This window comes from Danio rerio, chromosome 17 (genome assembly GCF_052040795.2).
Source record: "Danio rerio strain M-AB ecotype USA chromosome 17, GRCz13ab, whole genome shotgun sequence".
NCBI classification, from domain to species: domain Eukaryota; kingdom Metazoa; phylum Chordata; class Actinopteri; order Cypriniformes; family Danionidae; genus Danio; species Danio rerio.
Window position 1 is genome coordinate 38172305 of NC_141037.1, and position 15819 is coordinate 38188123.

At 35.9% G+C, this 15819-nt stretch overlaps 2 protein-coding genes across 3 annotated transcripts in view; both read right to left on the bottom strand.

The window, feature by feature from the left end:
* Window positions 1-2303, bottom strand: part of dcdc2c (doublecortin domain containing 2C) — a 69019-nt gene extending 66716 nt beyond the window's left edge. The window contains exon 1 of one of the 2 annotated variants that reach the window (XM_087290827.1): window positions 838-2303. In XM_087290827.1, the coding sequence (XP_087146953.1) occupies window positions 838-1106 (269 nt within the window). In that variant the 5' untranslated portion in view covers window positions 1107-2303. The remainder of the gene's footprint in view (window positions 1-837) is intronic. The other variant, XM_087290826.1, reaches the window with a different exon arrangement.
* Window positions 2304-4197: 1894 nt separating this feature from the next.
* Window positions 4198-15559, bottom strand: colec11 (collectin sub-family member 11; the record flags this gene model as incomplete). The annotated part of the gene is given in 7 exon segments (NM_001007331.1): window positions 4198-6344; window positions 6603-6698; window positions 6825-6878; window positions 6971-7042; window positions 12252-12323; window positions 14871-15001; window positions 15407-15559. Coding segments are annotated over 6 exon segments (816 nt in total). The 5' UTR covers window position 15001; window positions 15407-15559.
* Between the last annotated feature and the right edge of the window lie 260 nt (window positions 15560-15819).

Sequence of the window (15819 nt, forward strand, 5' to 3'; positions counted from 1 at the left end):
CAACCTAAAATTAAGGCAACAAACTTCAAGACATGAGTTTACTCAACTTAAATTGAGTCAAATGCAGTAATTGGGTAATTTAGCAACTCAAAAATGTCCTGAGGTTTGTTGCCTTAAAATTTTGAATTGAGTCAACTGTTTTTTTACAGTGCAGAAACTGTCAGATGCTGTTGTTTCTGTGTCCACAAAGCCTGCATCCCAGATCCAGACAAGTTTGTCTGAAATTGTGGCAAATATATAGTGACCTATTTGAAACATGCTTTATGCATTAAACCCACAGCAACATGTTATAGTGTTTAGTTGAAAGTTTCCAAACAAATAGACTTTACACGCAAATGCACACACAGGCAAAAAGTAAATTGTTATAGAAAAATTTTAAGTTCTGCAAATATTCAATTTAAACTGTTGACAAGGTTCTTTAAACTCTGGAGTGTGAGTATTATTTCACCAAATGACCTGTTACTTCTTTTCCCAGATAGTGTTACAACTTGTTACATTAGTCTTCGTATTTGACGTTAACTCACATAATCTGTAACTGTGTAGTAGTAGTAAAAGTTCATTATTTTTATAATAGTCAAAATGATGTGGCTATAATGTAAAACAGTTTGAGAGATCTAACATGAACAACAGACCCTCACCAAAAATGTTACTTTCAGCCCTAGTCTAGGTCAATAAAAGCACGTTTAATTAAATAAAAATATAAATTTTCCTTCAGTAACAGTGAATGTAAGTACTCTACAGGCAAGACTAGAAACATTTTAAAAGTGACAATCAGTTTTGCCCGATCATACAGAAGTTAATGAATGCCATCAGCATCACGTGTATGAATTAACTTACTCCATTTTTTTCAGTCTCTCTCCTCCGGCGGCCACATACATCTGTCCGTGCATCAGCTGCTGCAGACTCACCACCCTGTGACCATTAGGGGTGTAAATGTTTCGCACTGCCCCAAATGGTGCCGTGATATCTCGAGTGACAGTGTTCAGAAAAGTGTCAAAAGTCACCGACTGGCGCTGGTTTATGATAAACCTTCGGCCGGGGTAAAAAGCATCTCCGTTCCTGAACACAGTCACCGTTTTTGTCGGAGGAAGCTGTGGATGAGACATTATAAAGTAAACCACGAGGAGGTGCTGACAAGCCCAAAAATAAATCTGTATACAGAATAGAGAAAACACTTAAACGACAGAAAATAGTTAAACGTTGTCTGAACCGTTGTTTCCCTCGTCCTGGAGACAGCCAGAGGTTAAAGGACTTAAAGAAATTGTCAAAAAAAATGTTGTCTCTAAAAATAAACTAAAAATATATTTTTTATAGCCATAACATTTCTTCTTGCTTCGTTACCTGTTACCTCTAAAAGTTTGTTCTAGTTTAGTCTGTGCTCTGAGGTAACTGGAGATTTAACGGCGGCAATCAGGGATCGGTTAACCTGTCTTAGACAAGAATAAACAATTGGTTAAACTTTAATCAGTGTATTAATTACATCACCGTCGTATGAGACAGCGTATTCTAGGTCAACTTCTCCAAAATATCAGGTGTCAGCTTACTGTCCCTGCAAAAAAAAAAAAAAAAAAAAAAAAAAAAAAAAAAAAAAAAAAAAAAAATACCTTGGCCTAAATACAGTGAATAAAAAATATTTAATGCCAGAAAATTTCTAAAATGAACTGGTGGTTGATTTCTCTGAGTTGTTCTGTAAAGAAACTTGTCATTCATTTGATTCTCAGATTTTTGTCCTTAATTAAAAACTCTTTAACCCTGTCATTGTCCTTGTCCTCAGCCCAATTAAACCTACAGCCTTAATAGTTTTGTTATGCTAAAAACTGTTATTTAGAAACAAAAAACTTGATTAAAACATGAAATTATAAATTCTACAAATAAATGCTAGAAATATACAATACAAATAAATTAACAGTCCTCCCCGTGTTTCTGTCAGTCCCGTCCCATTTGCATAAAATTAAACATAAAATGCATGCAATACATGGTTAAGTCTATGACTTGGAGGTCACATTTGATGGACAACAAACAGTGATTAAGGATGTGTTCTATCATTGAATTGTATGATTTTATGCTTGTTTTGTATGATTTCCTTTTTTTTTTTTTTTTTGAGAATGACAAGCTTATGTGACATTTTTTAACTCTCAGAAAAAAACGTACACTGTGGTTCAATGTTCCTTGAGGAAAAGATTTGTACCTTTGTAAAAGTTGTAACTTATATGAACAGAAAAGACCTCTTATGATACTGTTCTGTGCCTTTTACTGAAGGTACACAATTCTTCCTATAAAAAGGTACATAAGTGTCGAACCACTCCTTTCTTACAATACCTATGAAAATGACTATTACTGTAAAGGCAAAGTGATTTTATGAATAATTTCCATATTAAAATATAAATCATAATTTTTAAGCATATTTAAAGAAACTCATAAATATAATTTATTAAGTTGTTTAATACAAAACAACTGGTAAAACATAAAACGGGTATTGTAGACTAAAAATTTAAGGCACTTTAAATAAATGTTTGATAAGCACCTTTGACACTGTTAAGGTACAAAGTGTCTTGTCACTGTAGTGGTACCTTCATGGATCTGATTTTTACCATGAAAGTTTGTACCACAATTTGTACCACAACATTTAATTTTTTTTTTCTGAGAGTATATATGTACGTATATGAGCAATTCCAGCGTTATGGATGTGACATTTGCAGTAAAAATTCAAAACATAAATTCACATCGAAAGTAAATGTTAACATTATATTGAAACTTTTTTAAAATCTAACATTAGGTTAGATTTTAAATTCTATTTAAAACATTTTTAAATATTCTAACAAACATTCCATGTTTGACCCAGAGTTGGGTTTATATTTGTCAAATTTTTATCTGTATATGATCAAACACTGTCATAAACTAATAATAATTAAAACAAATGGTAAACCTTTTAAGTCATAGTGTCTTTAGATTATGGTATTATTATTATTATTATTATTAAAAAAGGTCAAATAAAAGTGCTGCAATATTTTAAGACCAGCAGTATTATAAACTGCTATTTATACTACTGCATTTATACTATCCTGCAGGATGGGCTCCTCTCATGTCTGTCTGTTTCATTGTCTGCTTCACAGTGTAGAATAACAGATCACTTTACACAACAAGGTTGCCTGGTTATGTTTGTAAAGTTCATTCTGAATATCTATTATGAAATGTAAGCACCCTAGGACTTAAAAGATTTATGGGGGAAATCTATTAAGGGCAACAGGGGTGTGAAGATTGTCACTTTTGCTACAAATGAATCATATTTCCGCCCTTCGGTTAAATTTTCATGCATAGTTAATTCCACGACGGCTTGACCTAGTCATAAGCCCTTATAGTTAGTGCAATTTGAGCCATGAGGGTTAAACTATTACAGTATGTAGAGCCACATCTGACCACAAGAGAGCGTCACATCACAACTTTAGAAAAATCATTCTGAGGAAAACGCAGAACCATCATCTCAGAGCAATGGAGATTCATAAGCGTTTCAGAAACACACAGACTGAAAACATGAATTAATAATATTATAACTCACTAATATTAATAGTAATATTGATCAAAAACAAATAATAGCCATAATATTGATAATAATATTTAATATTATGATTATTATTTGTTGTAGTAATACAAAACAACAAAAGGACATTTTACACAAAAGTAAAATTCATGATATATAAATGTACAATTATTTGCTGTTATTGTTTTCCTTTTCATTCATTTAATGATAAGACATGAAATATATGCAGTATAATGAATCCCTGGAGTACCTATTATGTTTATGCTAATGTATTCTAAAATAACTTTCCATAATTAGTGATATTTCACAACATTGGTAAAGTTTCTTCTGTTTAAGATATATTGTCATAATTAATCTTATCCTTACTGAATATATAATCTTCTATTTCGTTTTTGACAATTCATTAGAGAAAGTGTACATTGATTTAAATTTAAACTCAAAATTGCTTTGGGAAAGGGTTTTTCAGGGGGTATTTAAATAAGTCAGTATGATGGTAGCTTGTGATGGTGGTTTATTGTTAGAAATACAATATTGATCTCACAGTTTGTATGTTTGTTTGTTTGTTTGTTTGTTTGTTTTTCTCTGTTGTGTGGCCTTGATACTGGCCTAATCTGCCAAAAAAGTATGAAATAACAGAATGGTGCACTGTTGGTAATCTGGGATATTATAAAAATATAAAGTATAACCTCAATCTGGCAGTTCCGTCTAGAGGAAAAATACTGTATAATGCAAGTTTGCTTTAATAAAATTAGTATTCTGACCTGTTCAGTAAATTAATTAAAAAAAAAAGCTAATTCAAATTCCAGTGACAGAAAAGAAAGCAAGTAAAAGGAAACACAGAAAGGACAAATCAGTGGAATATAATATAATTATTATTATAATTATAGCACATAAAATTACACAAACAGTTCATTACCACATTTAAATGCAGTTTAGTAATTTAAATGACTTTCACATTCGTATAACTTTCACAATTATGTCTGGCTTTTTACAAAAATACCTAAAAGTAAATGCAAGTAACCTTCTTAAAATTAATTTAAGCGGCATGTACTGTACAGTAATATTCACAAATGGCAGTACCTGTATTTCTCGTCGGTATTATGATCTATTTCTCAGATATTACAAAAAAAGGTTTCCAAAAAAATACCTAGTATAACTCTGTTTAAATGTTCCAATAATATAATAAAAATAATAATCCAACACAAATGTCAGAATGATTTCTAAATGATCATGTGGCATTAAAGACTCAAGTTATTGCAAATTAAAAGGGACAGTTCACCCAAAATTTTGTATTTATTCAGAATATATTCTTTAGTGTTCAACAGATTCAAACAACTCATAAAGGTTTGAAACGTAATGGGTAAATGATGACAATTTTATTTATTTATTTTTTTATTTTTATTTTTGTGGACAGGGGGTTCGGGTGATTCGGAAAACCCACCCCTCACTGACAAAGGTCCAGAATTTCTCCCATAACGAGCTCAATTGTCCTATTTTGACTGCTATGCCATCATAAATAGTGAAAATAGCCCTCACGAAAAAGGCTTTAAGACTAAGCGGAATCCTCTGTTGGCTGTGGCTTCGGTGTGACTTCAGCTAGCTAGTTTTGGCCAATGCTAACAAATATTTTTCATCAAGCTGTGCAAGAAAACACACAATCTAAGTAAGAGAAGTCTTCTTTCACCAATGTATTGTTTTTAAATTGAGAAAACATTTTACAAGTAACGTTTATTCTAAATCTTTTAATTATTTTTTATTGGAATAGGAAAATTTAATGTGCTGGCCAGTTTGTTATTTTCCTAATAAATGACAATAGGCTACAGTTTTTTTTTTTTTTTAAACTTTAACAGATTTAATTTTTTTCTTAATGATAATGTAATTAATTTGTATTTTAAAATCTGTATTCTAAATCTTTAGTAAATATTTGGTACATCAAAAAGTGTGATTATGATGACCATCCGACAGGTTAATTCAGCTAAAAACAGTGCTTAAAATGTCAATAAAATGCAGTATTTGAATCTCATAATTAAATAGAAAATGAGGCAAATAACTGCAAAAAGGTCCCACCCCACCACTTTCACCAGGCTGGCTATGGGCCTGTTTTTGGGAGAACTATTTAGCAATCATATAAATATAAAACATATATTTGTGTTTAACTGTATATTGGATCACATAAATCCATTCTTGTTGGATATTAGAGACTAGAACATTTCAAATCTCCAAAACCCAAACTTTAGGAAAATACAATATATAGTTCATAAAAATAATACTTAATTGTTGTTTTAACAGCTATACTGTACATAAAACACATCATATAACATAGATATAACAAAAGTAGCCTTTTCTCATTGAAATTTGCCACTGGAGTATTTTAAACACTTGACTTTTCCCCCTCTACAGATGCGCAGTGAAGCTCAAACGGTGTCCTTGTCAAACTCACACACGAAGTACATGGTGAGTTGACAAGCGACATCAATCCACTCTCCTGAAGACACCATCTCCACACAGTCCTCGTCGTCATACGCGTTGTTGGGCTCACCCTCCCTCCACCTGCTGAAAGTGGTCATGGGTGAGCGCTCCACATAAACAAAGTGGCCTTCTCGCTCCAGGTCATTAATGCCGATGTACACGCGACTGAGACCCGCGTCAGTCACGTAGCCGGCGATGGCTCTGTTAGCTGCCGCATCTTTGGGCATAGCCAGGTGTCCACCTCGGCCCTGACAAAACACCTCCGCTTCCCGGTAGCGCTTCTCCTCCTTCACAAGCAGATAGACCTTGCTGTCTGTCTCTTTGATGCCGGCGACAGCTGCGGGGGAGGGCAGTGCTGAAAAATGAGGATCTGAATTTCTATAATCACACTGCAGCAGCCAGCGTTCACACAAGTGCATTCTGACAGTCAAACAAAAGAGCTTCTGGCTAATGGCTAAATACCTTTGTCTAAGTGCATTCACCCTGCGTATCAAAATGAACAACTGCGCGAATCAACTTGACAACTTCACATTACTGTAATCTCAGGAACACTGGTAGAGAGTGCAGAGGGTTCATTCTGTCTTTTTGGACGTACCATTTTTAATGAACTTCAGCTCATTGGTTAATTGCACCACTTGAATATCCATTTCTCCAATCATTTTCCGTAAGGGTGCGCACTCGCAGGGGACGCCTAGGGAGATAAATTAAAAAGTAGGCCATTCACATGAGCAGTTCAAGCATTAAACTGGTTCCTAATGAGTTCGAACCAATTATGAGTTATGATATAAATTAAATTATATTTCAGCAAGTTCTATACCTGGCTCTCCATTTGGGCCCTTGGGTCCTGGATCCCCCATATCACCTTTTAAACCTATGAAAAAAGAGAGTTATGTCTTCAAGCAGTAAGACCAAGCAAACCTGAATACTTTCAAAAGTCCAGATGCTTTCACAAACTGTACTCACCTTTGGGCCCAGTGGGACCCATCTTTCCATAACGTCCTGGACTGCCTTTTTGCCCTTTGTCTCCAGGGGGACCTACAATATAACTTAAACTTAGAGTACTTTATGCTTTTAACAGTGCTTTTTAGTCAGGATTAAATGAACACAGAGCTTATAGTACTCCTTAAAATATTTACAGATGTTACATGCTGGCTCATTATTGTAGGGCTTATGACGTTGGTTTGGTTGTTTACATGTGACTCAGGTGACCTCTGGATAGTCCATGACAAATTAACCGAACCTAACTCTGATTGTCCCTCCTTGCCACCTTCTCGGCTGGTTTGTGTTCACACTGTCTTTTTTCCTTCTGAACCCTGGTACGCTTGCGTCATCAAGCTGCTGTTTTGTGTACAGCTGTTGCTACAATAGGTGACAACCACGAAAGCAAAACGGCAAAATGGAGACATCCGCAAATCACGGTCGTTCTGCTTTTACTGAAAACGTTTTATTACCAAAACTAAAATACAGAGAACTACTTGCGTCTGCCTGTTGCTGCTGCTGCAAAATCATGTGATGTCTGCAGAAGTCCTTTTTGGTAAAGACAAGCAGTCATTATCACTGTTTGCACTGGGTCAGTCCCGCTTGTCGACAAGGTAGGTGATACACAGACAAACACACACAAATGAACGATATGAAAACTAAAGTTTGTTCTACAGTTGGTGGTTCACTTCCGTCATTGGGTATGATTGCATTCATATCAGAAGTGAACTGTACCAGAGTTTGCATGGACTGTACCCCAGACCATCTCTTTTAGGGAGACTCGGTTAGAGTTCGGGTGCACACCAGAGTTTAGTAGACATCAAAGCTAAACATACCGAGCTCTGACATCAAACAAACCTGGGTGCGGACCAAAATAGATAATGTGAGAGCACCCTAAACGTCTAGTTGCGCAATATTAACTCCTAATGATGTTATTCTCTATATCAATAAGAACTGTTTTAAAATCCTCAATTATAGTTGTAAACAGAGATGGCATGTGCATATAGGTAAACTAGATAGTCGCCTAAAGGATGATTTATTCTTTATGGTCCGGCACAGCTTTGTGCCGTCGCATAGTCCTCACTGTGGCTGACTCACACCTTTCAAAAATGTAACTACATATCACAATGATGCGTATTCAGGGCTTAATTTTTGTCAGAACACACCAGATCCGGAACCTCTGAAATCTGATCCGGCACCTTATTTTACCGATCCCCCTCCTTAACCGCCCTCCTCTCCCATCCGCTGTTCACTTTCACTTTCTTCCGCGACTCCCTAACCCTCTTTACATTCATCCATTACAACCACACCCCTACCCCCGCCATATCCACTCTTCACATTCATCCGCTGACGCACACCTCTCAAAAAATGTAACTACATGTCACAACGACACGTATCGCAAGCCCTGTGATTATTGTATATTCCCGTGAAGGAGATCCAGATGGAAACTTTTATTTTGCGTTTATTTTATGATTAAAGTTGTTTCACGTCCGCCGGTTCCCGCCTCTAAATAAACAAGTTGTAGCTACTTGTACATTAAGGTACTCGGAATAAACAAATCACCCGTGAAGATACTAGACACAGATGAACATAAAAACCTAATGCCAGCTAGTGTTTTGGAAGTGTTATTGTATAGTGTGTAAGTGTATAGTGTAACACAGACAGCACGCAGAAGTATAAATGTAGGATTATGCGCAATGCAGACACTGAGTCACGGCAATCACTCAACAAAGAAGTATAAATCAACTTTAAGGTATTAACACATATGAGGTGGCAAGATATAGAGAGATTTAATCAATTATTCATTTTAAATCACTGGATAATTGGTAGTAATTATCGCACCCAAGTAAACAAATCATTGTTTTGCCCTGGTTAGCTCTTATTTTTGCAGGGGCACTGAGCACTTGAAGTCGCAAAAATTCAACAACAGCCAGTTTCTTTGTGTGTGTGTGTGTTTTTTTTTTTTTTTTTTTTCATTGTTCAACTTAATGAATGGAAAGGTGTACAGCAAACCACATTTTCGAGCGGTCATGCTAGACTGACAGACAACTAATTCTGTGGTTGCCTAGAAACTTTCAAAATATGTCATCCAGGGCCTTAGTAACATTTAATTGAGTACGTTGTGTTCCTATTATGGAATCATCTCCTTGTCTGTAGGCTTTAGAGTAATATTTATCATTTATCATGATTTATAGTTAATGCGTTTACTGGCTCAGTGGTTAGCAAGAAGGTCGCTGGTTCAAGTCCAGGCAGAACCAAGACGCGAGTTTGTGTTTTTCATGTTATCCCTGTGTCTGTGTGGGTCTCCTCCGGGTGCTCCGGTTTCCCCTTACAAACCAAAGACAAGACAGGTCAATTGAATAAACTAAAACTTGAATGAGAGAATGTATGGGTGTTTCCCAGCAGTGAGGGTTGAACTCTGCAATGTACTTTATGCATTTTAGAATGTCCCAAAAGAAAGTCTTATGTAATGTAAGACAAAAAGCAGACAAGAATCATGAGTCACATATATTCATTGATTCATTCATTCATTTTCTTTTCGGTTTAGTCTCTTTACTAATCTGGGGTTGCCACAGCAGAATGAACTGCCGACTTATCCAGTATATGTCTGATGCATCGAATAAACTTCCAGGTGCAACCCATCACTGGGAAACACACTCATTCACACACATACACTACGGACAATTTAGCTTACCCAATTCACCTATAGCGCATGTCTGGACTTGTGGGGGAAACTGGAGCACCTGGAGGAAACCCACGCGAACACAGGGAGAACATGCAAACTCCACACAGAAATGCCAACTGACCCAGCCGAGGCTCAAACTGGCGACCTTCTTGCTGTAGGGCGATCATGCTACCCACTGTGCCACCATGACACGCACATATATTCATATTTATGATCTTTAAAACCACTACGAACAGCTATGTATAAACCGTCACTTAACCATTGTGCACTTGTGCTGAAACAATAGATCTGCCACTTTCCTGGTGAAAACGAACATGAGAATTGTGCTTTACACATCCCTTATGCTTGTGAAAGTGGTGCTGCTACTGCTGCCCGATGTATGACCGGGCCAATGGGAATTCTCTTCGGGATTGTGCAAAAGGCTACAGACATTATAGTATGCTCACAATATGCAATTGCAGCTGTAACATAGTAGTTACATGCTTTGTTACAATGCAGAATAGAAAAAAAGAAAACTAGTTTAAGTATTTTTATTATTTTAGTGCAATTTTATAAACAAACAAACAAAATCTTCCATCCTTCACATGTGTCTTAGTTATCATATTTATTGTGATGGATGTAGGGGTGGGACGAGGGTTTTTCGCCCTAAAGTGGCAATTGAGCTTGCGCCAGGCCAGGTTGTACATCAAGAACATCACAGGCAAACATAACGCAAGGCTTTTCATCCTTGCGTAGTGATCTGTAAAGCCTCAATTTCAATGAATCTAGTTATCCGTCGTGTATATTTTAAAGTATTTAATTACACAGTTCTCTGGATTACTTGATTCTGATTGGTCAGTCCAAACGATCCAAGGTATTTTGTTTGGCTTTACAACCATTATTATATATTGAAAATAATAACATTTTCTATCATCTTGGCTGTGAGCCAATACATTCACATCTATACTTAGGCCCAAACCCAATTCTACCCCTTAGCCCTTCCCCCTCGTTTTGCACATTCCGTGAAGGGGTAGGGGTGTCCCAGTTCTCTAAAGCTTGAAGGCGTAAGGCTAAGGAGAAGGGGTAGATGCCCCTTCGAATGAAGATTTTTCAGGAGCACACTCGAAACCAAGGGGTAAGAAAATTTCCCAGAATACACTAGCCACAGCGGCAGGATAGTTGCACCCAGAAGTCAGGAGATCCACAAATTAGTATTTTTGTCATTATTACGAATGTTTGCAACAAACAAGCACATGTTTTAATACATTTATAACCGCGTTTGTGTTTTACTGTCACGCTTAAAAAAATAAAAAATAAAAAACGCTTAATGAAAAACGCTAAATTTCGCAATCTATAATTCATAATCATAACTCCTGTATTACAGTCCTACAACATTCTGTCACTCGATGAAACTCAAATACCCTGTCAGAAAAGTCTAGTGGCTGGAAATGAGCTTTTTACAGTGTCTGCTTTAATGTTAATGTTGTTTTTGGCTTGTTTACATAGATTAATACGGCCATTAATATGGTGTAAATGCGCAGTGCAGTTACGATCTTATTGCCACATTAGATCGTTATGAAAACATAATACATGCCTTCAGTGATTTCCTGAAGATGAATACCAAAAAATAAAGCAAATAGAATAAGTACAGAATTCACCATTATCTGATCTCAAATGAAGCAAGAGATCGCGATGACATCTGATGACGTGTGCAGGTGTTGTAGTGGTGTCCCATTTCTTAGGTAAAACATTTTGAAGCCCTTCCCCTTTACACTCAGTTTTAAGGGCCAAGGGGAAGGGGTAGGGGAACAAAAATAGAATTGGGATTGGGCTTTATACTTGTCTGTCACTTCAGAGTTTTTGACTAATTGGCGCCAACTTGTGACTGATTGTTACATAGGGTAGTGTATGCCTCATTCATCCGTTTTAGTTTCTATCTACTTTGTCTTTAATTAAATAGTTAAAATAACTTTTTGTGTCCATTACACGTCTGGCGGCTCATACAGTAAGCCTGCCAAGCTTTATTCTGCAATAATAACCACCTGGATGTACTTGATCCCTTAGGTATAATTCCATACAAGTCCTTCATGATCAGAGGTGGAACTTGGTGTCCAAAATGTATCAAAAACATCTTGTTAGCAAAAGTTAGCAACTGTAATCAAGGTCCAATAGGTCAATTCAGTCTGACTCCCTTGTTTATCAGTATGTGGAATCATTTAAGGCATTTATAAACACAAGTCATGATTGGTCAATACAGGCTCAGATGAGCTCAACTATCTAAAAGCAAGATAAGGGAAGTTTCAGGGGTTCCCTAAAGTGTGTACGTTTGGCAGCTCCCTTTTTGCTTACTTGCTTAAAAAATGTGCAATTATTTTTGCAAAACAGCCTATTTTTATATCTATTTGTAAAGAATTTAGGTCATATTTCAAAACACTGATGGATAGTACTTTTAAAACACATTTCAATAAAATAATTACATTCAAAATTTATATAAACAAGCCTGTGCAGCCTTATTGAGTACAAGAGACTTAACACTAAGTGTATACTGATTAAAAAGCACAAAGAATTTAATGAACTTCTCAGAGAATGGTTTAGTATTACCTTGCTCTCCTGATGGCCCGACTCTCCCAGGCCTTCCAGGTGCTCCTTTCTCTCCTTTCTCTCCTGCTTCACCTATAGAAAAGCAGGAATGCTTTAGGCCATCATACTTGCATATCAAGCGGTTCAGAATATCACATAAGCTTTTACTGCTGGTGCATTAATATAGTGTGTGTACGTGTACTGTGTACAGTATGCAAATGCTATGTATTCTCAGAATATGACCTAAATACATATAAATATACTATCACAGAGTTCAGTGCACACAATTCAAACTCTCATATCCCTTGTGGTGAACAGACTGCCAGAAGTTAAGGGGACAAAGACATGATGTCTTATTTTGGTGTCTGCATCAAATTAAATAGACTTATTATATATTATATACAGTTGAAGTCAGAATTATTAGCCCCCTGAATTATTACCCCCATTTATTTTTTTCCCAAATTTCTGTTTAACTGAGAGAAGATTGTTTCAACACATTTATAATCATAATAGTTTTAATAACTAATTTCTAATAGCTGATTTATTTTATCTTTGTCATGATGACAGTAAATAATATTTTACTAGATATTTTTCAAAACACTTTATGCAGCTTATAGTGACATTTAAATGCTTAACTAGGTTAATTAGGTTAAATAGGCAGGTTAGGGTAATTAGGCAAGTTATTGTATAATGATAGTTTGTTTTGTATCGGAAAATTTATAGCTTAAAGGGGCTATTGATTTTGACCCTGAAATGGTCAATAAAAAAAAATGTAAAACTGCTTTTATTCTAGCCGAAATAAAACAAGACTTTGTGCGAAAGAAAAAATATTATCAGATTTACTGTGAAAATGTCCTTGCTCTGTTAAACATAATTTGGTAAGTATTTAAAAAAGACAAAATCATCATGGGGTGGGGGGTCATTTGACTTTGTACATAGAATGTCAATTAAATGCAAGGGTCTATTTAAATGTTTCAAACTATTTTAAGAAGAATAAAATATGGTTGAAATAATGAATCAATATTCATGCAATCACATCTTACTTTGAAATTTTCAAAATAGTTTTTTAAATATTAAAACAAATAAGCAGTCATACAAAATATTACATTTTAAATAATTATTAATATATTAATTAATGACAAATAACTGAATTTTGAAGTTTTTAAATGTAATTAAATTACAATATTGCATATATTAATATGAGCAATATCACTCGGATAGCAGTTCGATATGGCTATATATCAACACTGGTGGGATGCGTGCATTGGCTCGAGGCTACAGACTGAGTGCCTTAGTGCCTGCCACCATACTGTATGCATATACATATCGCACTGCTACTCATGTGATATTGCGTTTGTACAACAGTTCAGGAGCATAATCGTGTATAAAAAAACCTTTTGTATGAGGAAGTACTTTCTTTTGAACAGCAGAAACTGTTGTCAGTTCACAAAAAAACTTTAGAGCTAGTGTTTTAATGATTCTCTAGCGTAATGTTTGAAGTGATGACAAAAAAGTTGATTTTGCTCACATTTCAAGATTATACTGAACGGCATGAAATGCCATCAATCTACAGAGATATCCCAGAATTTGTCAGTTGCAATCGGGATTTCACAATAATTTACCCCATATAGGCCAGAGCAAAGCAAACACTATCAGTTTCTGTGGTATAATACAAACATAAAAAAAGAGAGAGAACGAATCAGAATGTAAGCTGTAGTTTGAAGTTTACGCTAAGAAAATGCTGTTTTTCTCCCCTAAGGATTTATTATGTGGTCTCTGTTGCCATCTTGTGAGGGAACAGTCGTCAATTGTCACTTTCTTTGATCTGCTCAGACAGGCTGATGGCAGCCGATGCACTGAATCTGATGCTGCGAAATTATGACTACCTTCTCCACTAAAAAAAGCCTCAAAAGTTCATTATGTTGTCCAACAGCAGCAATTTTTGTCAAACTGTAGAGTGTCCTCAGCTTGCCGCTGTTTGTGGGTGGAGTGATATACAATAATACACAAGAGTGAAGGGTGAAAAGGCTGTACTAGTGATGTTATTTGCAGAATATTGCACGGCTATCAGCCAATCAGATTCAAGAACCAGACAGAACTGTTGTATAGTCAGACAGACAGACAGACAGACAGACAGACAGACAGACAGATTTAATGTAACTATGCCCTTTTTTGTTTTGCCAGTTTAGTGGCACTTGTAATTGTTTACATGTACGTATTCGTCCAGTTGTATGAAAATGTATGATTTTTAAAAAGAGGTATGGCAACAAACCCCACCCCTAAACCAATCTAATCATCATTGGGGATGAGCAAATCATATTAAATTGTACGAATGAGATCGTACAAATTCAAACAAATCAGCCACTAAACCAAAAAGTTATGAATTGTCGTAAGATTACTTGATTTTGTTTTATGATGATGATGCTGCAAATCACCAATAAATCAGTCAAATTAAAGACTTGACTAATTACATCCCAAGGACACTCTGAAATGTATAAAAACCATTTATTTTAAAAATGTAATATCATAAATTTTTTTAGTGTCAGATGTCACATACATGCATTACATCTGTTCAAATAAATGTGTCATTAGTAGTTTTGCTGAACTGTGATGTAGTTTTATTTATGTTTTTTACAGTACCTTTGAGCCCAGGGACGAGGATCTGCACTGAGCACGGTTCTTCTGGCATATGCTGACCAAACACTGACCTCAATAGTGCCAGACCTAACACACTGACCAACATGTAAGCCACCAGCTTCTCTCCAACCATCCTAGAAACAAAAACATTCACGTTCATTTACAATCAAACAGCAAACACAAATTACAATCCCTCGCCAATCGAAAAACATAACAGCCGCTTTTATGGCTTTCACAAAGCCTTTGGTACTCATAAAATGCAACAAAAAAAAAATCACATTAGCGGATTCAATAACACGCAACAACTCCCCGGTTATGGAAATACAAACATAAGCTGTGACAGTCATACCAAAACCACAAACATCAAAAAAAGAGTACCAATTTCAACCATCACCTTCATTTCAGAAGTCAATTTTCAAGTGTAAACCTTCGCACCTTGACGTCTCCAGTAACCACAGACTTTAAAGCAAGCATTTGAGTCATCCCGTTGTTGTCTTTGCCACCTGCAGGACATAGTATTGCTTGTAAAATAGACTTACCTTGTGTTGAATTTCAAAGTGCACTATACTGTATAATATGCAGCAGCCTGGATCTGGATCTGAGGGAGTTAATGGAGGTTTGCTCACTGGTGGTCGCTCTAAAATGGTTCATCTCACAGACACACACAGGCCTGAGAGCCAGTGAGAACGAGTAAACACAAAGATAAGAAGCAGCTCTGCAACACTTCTCTCAGATAAATCCATGTGAAACATCAGGGTCACTGACAGCGCATTCCTCACAAATTAAACATCTGAGGGGGTTCCAGCATTCTCAAGTTTTTGTTAAGATGCGTATTTTGGGGAGAAATGATGCTAAATGTGCATTTGTTGTTTTTTTTTACATTGCATTGGGGTATACTTTATTTATTGTGCTGCAGTGTAACACTGATGTTGCATTGGGGATTATTTAGTTT